The sequence below is a fragment of the Chenopodium quinoa genome, unplaced genomic scaffold (assembly GCF_001683475.1).
Source record: "Chenopodium quinoa cultivar QQ74 unplaced genomic scaffold, ASM168347v1, whole genome shotgun sequence".
Lineage (NCBI taxonomy): Eukaryota > Viridiplantae > Streptophyta > Magnoliopsida > Caryophyllales > Amaranthaceae > Chenopodium > Chenopodium quinoa.
The window spans coordinates 2002086-2007110 of record NW_018742381.1 but is presented as its reverse complement, the minus strand read 5'-3'; the positions used below and the strand labels follow the sequence as shown (position 1 = coordinate 2007110).

At 38.6% G+C, this 5025-nt stretch overlaps 1 protein-coding gene across 1 annotated transcript; it reads right to left on the bottom strand.

The window, feature by feature from the left end:
• Positions 1-4143: 4143 nt before the first annotated feature.
• On the bottom strand, positions 4144-4761 carry LOC110697694. The gene is made up of 2 exons (XM_021875079.1): positions 4717-4761; positions 4144-4572 (listed from the first exon to the last, which is right to left on the bottom strand). Exons 1-2 carry the CDS (start codon positions 4759-4761, stop codon positions 4144-4146), a joined length of 474 nt encoding a protein of 157 aa, XP_021730771.1.
• Between the last annotated feature and the right edge of the window lie 264 nt (positions 4762-5025).

The following is a 5025-nucleotide window of genomic DNA, read 5'->3' as shown; positions in this document are numbered from 1 at the left end:
TTTGCCCTCCAGGTATGATATATTACTATGCAGGTGTATAGAACACTTCTTTGGAAGCTGCTCCTTATTCTACCTATTACTCTGCAGATTGTATTTAGCTGAATACTTTGAGGCCCTATACCAATCCACTGCCTTATTTCAACCCATAGAGTCTTGCTGAACCTGCACTCAAAAAATAAGCGCCTATGATTCTCCATAGCCTCACCACATAGCAGACAGGACTTATCCTGTACTTGAGAATGCAGTCTATCCCTGGTCTTTAGTCTGCTCTGAATAGCCAACCAAGCAATATATTAATGCTTAGGCATGCCTTTCCTCTCCCAAATAAGCTTATCCCATCTGCACCTCTACTGATCATCCATTAGAAGATCATATTGTTTGCCAATTTTATAATATCCCTGTCCAATTAGAGCAGGTTCCATTACACTCTTTAGTGTTAGGATTTACAGCGATTTCAATCAAGAAAACACTTAAATAATGTGTAGGAACAAATCCTAAAATATATTATTACAATTCCAAATTGTAAATATCAAATACTTAACAAAGTATTACAATCAAGTATTTGAATTGTCAATGAAATTACTAAAAATATACAAAGACTACACTAGTGTGAAGAATCAAACTTGTCTTTCCTCCAAACCGACAAAACCAACCATGAACATGAGAATAACAGTGACCACGTAAGTCTCAAACCTTGATACTCTGTCAAAGGCGTGTAAACACTAACCTAAAGAGGTTTATTTCCCCTACAAGGTACTTGGGTTAAACCGGAAATCCTCTTTGAGATACAATTAACAGCAATTTCGTTCTAGTACTAGAAACGAAATCAAGATGACAAATTCACAAAATTTGGTATAATTTAAAGAGTTTTCTCACAAAAGTTTGCAAGAAATTTGAGAGAAAAGTGTGGAAAATTCTTCTTAGGGAGATGAAGAATAATGCTCTGTATTTTTTTTCTTTCATGAATATATCTTTTAATAAAAGACTCAACCGTCAAGAAAAAACTGCAAAATAGGGAGGCGCGGGCGCTCCTCCCATAAACTGCAAAAATTCCCAAAAAGTTAGTGAGGGGCACGGTTTAGGTGCGACCAGCAGCGCGGGCGTGCCACCCAGGCCGCGCGGGCGCGCCATCCTCACCCTTCCAATTTGCCAAATTCCAGAGAGGTACGCGGTTTAGGCGCGCTCTCTACGCGGCCGCGCCAGCCTTGCGCGGGCGCTCCTTCATGATCGCGATCGCGCAACCATCAACACTCTAAATATTCAACAATTAGTCTATCCTTTACAGCATAAATTTGTTTCCAGTACCAACTATAGTCTGCTTTTGGTTAATAGTTCATCCAATTTTGTCCCTTCAGGTAGATTGCATTCACCAACTTCACCCATATGTTTCCTTGATTTTGAGCTAAAGCCCAAACATGCTTCCCCAGGGCAGCCACATTCCAGATTTCAACATTTCTAATGCCCAACCCTCCAAATTTCTTGTTACAGCAAAATTTTTGCCAAGCTATGCTCCCAGGCTTATTACAAGCTTTCCCATACCATAAGAAATCACTGCAAATAGTATTAATTCTCTCCAGCAGCTTTAGGTAGAATCATTATCTGAGCCTAGTAAACTTGGATGCTCATGAGCACAAAATTTACTAGGGTGAGTCTTGCAGCAAAATACAGGTTCTTACTACTCCATATCCTGATCTTAGTGCACATTCTCTCCACTAGGTGTTCACATTCAACAGCAGATATTTTTTTAGTGCAAATCGACACTCCTAGATACATGAAAGGCATCCTTCCTCAAACAAAACCAGTAAGGGTAAGAATTTCCTGTACATTTCTTTAGCCATTCCTATACAATAAACTAAAGTTTTCTCAAGGCTAGCTTGCAAACCAGTAGCCTTAGAGAAAGCCTCAAAACCCTTCATAATTCTTCTAATAGATCTCACTTCACCCTTGTAACAAAGAATTAGGTCATCAGCAAAACAAAGATAAGTCAAACCCACAACTCTGCATCTAGGGTGGAAATTAAACTCTTTAGTTTTGCTCACCACCTTTAGTATCCTAGAAAGATACTCAATACACAGCACAAAGAGGAGGGGAGAGAGTGGGTCACCCTTCCTTAAGCCTCTTTTTGAAGCAAAAAACCCATGAAGAAAGCCATTGATCATGAGAGAAAACTTAGGTGTTCTCGCACAAATCATGACTAACTCAATAAATTTCCTTGGGAAGTTCAAAGAAATCATCATTTCTTCTATGAACTCCCACTCAACGGTATCATATGCTTTTCTGAGTTCTAGCTTAATTAGACACTTAAGAGTTGCATTAGATCTATTGTAGTGTCTCACCAAATCCCGACAGACCATTATGTTATGGATGATAAATTTGCTGTGAACAAAAGCACTTTGGTTTTCAGCAATGACATGAGGCATGAAAATTCTCAATCTCTCACATAAAACCTTTGAAATGCACTTATACACCACATTGCAGCAGGATATTGGCCTAAAGTCAGCGACAATAGCAGGGCATTCTCTCAACATTTTGTGAGATTGAAAGAAATCTTATACTGCTTCACACAATTCATTCCCAACTATGCTCTAGGAATCCTTGAAAAAAGAGCTGCCAAACCCATCCGGACCAGGAGCTTTATTCCCATCTATATCATATAGAGCTTTTTTAACCTCCTCTGTAGTGAAAGGAAGAGATAGACTCTCACTCATTTCTTGAGAAAGGATCTGACCCTTCCTAACAATTGCTGCATTTACATGAGATCTGCTGTCAGATGTAGTTCCCCGTAAGTTCTTATAAAAGTTCAAAAAGGCATCAGGAACCTCTTGAGGATTATCTATCCTGACACCATTAATGTCTTTAATAGAATAAATCCTATTCTAAATTTGCCTTTTCTTCAAAGCTTGATGAAAAATAGTAGTGTTTTGGTCCCCTTGTAAGGTCCAGGTTGCTTCAGCTTTCTATCTCAAATAAGACAAGTGATTCTCTTGAGCTAACCCAAATTCTTTCCTGGCCTGTGATTCAGCTTCAATAGCAGTCAAATTTGTATTAGAGAATGTAAGTGTGTTTGAGCCAATTCAAGAGCAGCAGTAGTTTCTCTGAGCCTCACCTTAACATCCTAGAACCCATTCTTATTCATGTTAATCAAAGCTTTTTTCACACTCTTCAGCTTCTGAACCATTCTATACATTCTGGTACCTTGGACTTGGATATTCTAGGCCTGTCTAATCACATGCTCAAAATCAGGTGCCTTACTCCACATGTTGAAATATTTGAAAGTTTTCTTGTTATGTCCAACCTCAGGGGTAAACTGAAACAATTCCAGAACAGTGATCAAACTCTCCCTTATCAAAATACACCCTCTCAGAGTGCTGAAAACTTGTGAGCCATTTATTATTCACCAATCCTCTATCTATCTTTAAAAACACTCTTCATTCTAGTGCCATCCTACTTGTTATTCCAAGTGAAGAAATTCCCACTATATTTTATATCCTACTGTTGACACTTCAGCACACACTCTTTAAACTCCCCCATTTCTCTAGCTCTTACAGGAGCTCCATTTCTTTCATCAGCCTCCAAAACACAATTTAAGTCACCTAGAACAATCAAAGGACAATCAACCATGGAATGCAGATTATTAATATCCTCCCATAATACTACTTTCTCTGCTGTTGTGTTGAAACCATATACAAAAGTAACAACAAACCTAGTATCAGAGCTCTTGAGGTTCACTTGGTAGTGCATCATCTGACTTGTGCTTATTACTATTCCCAAATCAAACACTCTAGGTTTCCACCCTAGTACAATTCTTCCATTAGGGTGCATGCTATTGTTACATGAGAAGCACCACCCTTCAAAAATACCAAGGTATAAGTTCCCCATATTAGGTGACTTAACCTTAGTTTCCAATAGTCCAACTTTACCACAATCATAAGCTTGAATGACTTATTTTATCTTTACATGCTTACTGGTTTTGTTGGCCCCTCTCACATTCCATGCTAAGATTTTATCCATGTTGCCCAGGGGATGTTCCTTCCCCTGCACCATGGCCAACTTGTGTCTCCACCTCATCTTGTGCCTCCACCTCAGCTTCCTCAAGTACTGTAAAAGAGTTCTCACCAATACCTTAGTAACCACTAGTGGGGTCTACTTCTTGGGCTTCTTAGTAATTTGAAATCCATGTTCCTCATCTTCTTTTTCACTTCCATCATTCTGTAGAGGCTCTATCTGCTTGGTTACTTTAGGAATCCAAGCTTTGTTCTGTATCACCCTCTTCTTCTGCGTTCTCTTTCTACAAGCATCAACACCATGTCCTAGAATCTTGCACTTAGAACATATTACAGGTTTCCAATCATACTTCAATCTCACTTGTGTTGACACTCCTTTCTCATTCAGGAAAGATACCTCATTAGGAAAATCCTGAGATATACTTACCTCAATCAAGACTCTAGCAAATTGAAGCTTCTCCCTCTTAGCAGTTGCCTGGTCAACTTTTATAAATTTCCCAATTTTGCTAACAATTTTGCTCAAAGCCTTCTCACCCCAATACTTCAAGTCTAAGTCCCATATTTGAACCTAGATAGGAAGAAATTGGAATTCCTCTCTTGAGATTTTCACATCAGCCTCCTAAGGTTTCACAAAAACAGGTTTATTATAAAAAAAAACACCTTCCCCCCCATTTAACACTTTATTCCTGTTTTCCATAGTACAAAATCTAACCAGGAAAATTCCCTTATCCATCAGTGAAACTTTATCAACCCCCATTGATTTCCAGATTCTCCTAAAGAAACTCTCAATTACAGTCAAAGGTGGATTAGCCCCACAAACATAACATACAATTGCTGAGTTCTAATAGTCAATTTCATCTTGAATGTCACACAAATCAATATGAACACAATCATTCTCATTAAGCAAATCATTCTTTGTAGGCATAGCATTAGATTGTAATTCAACATGCAAATTCCTAGGCACATCATCGAATTGTATTGAACGAACTGATTTTGGGGTCAGAACAGAGTTATTGAAATC

Excerpts from the sequence above, each read along its gene's own strand:
- LOC110697694 (XM_021875079.1), bottom strand. The coding sequence starts at position 4,761 with ATGGGGGTTGATAAAGTTTCACTGATGGATAAGGGAATTTTCCTG. Across the intron at positions 4,573-4,716 it reads TGGATAAGGGAATTTTCCTG|GTTCAAATATGGGACTTAGA; the intron begins GTTAGATTTTGT and ends CTTCCTATCTAG.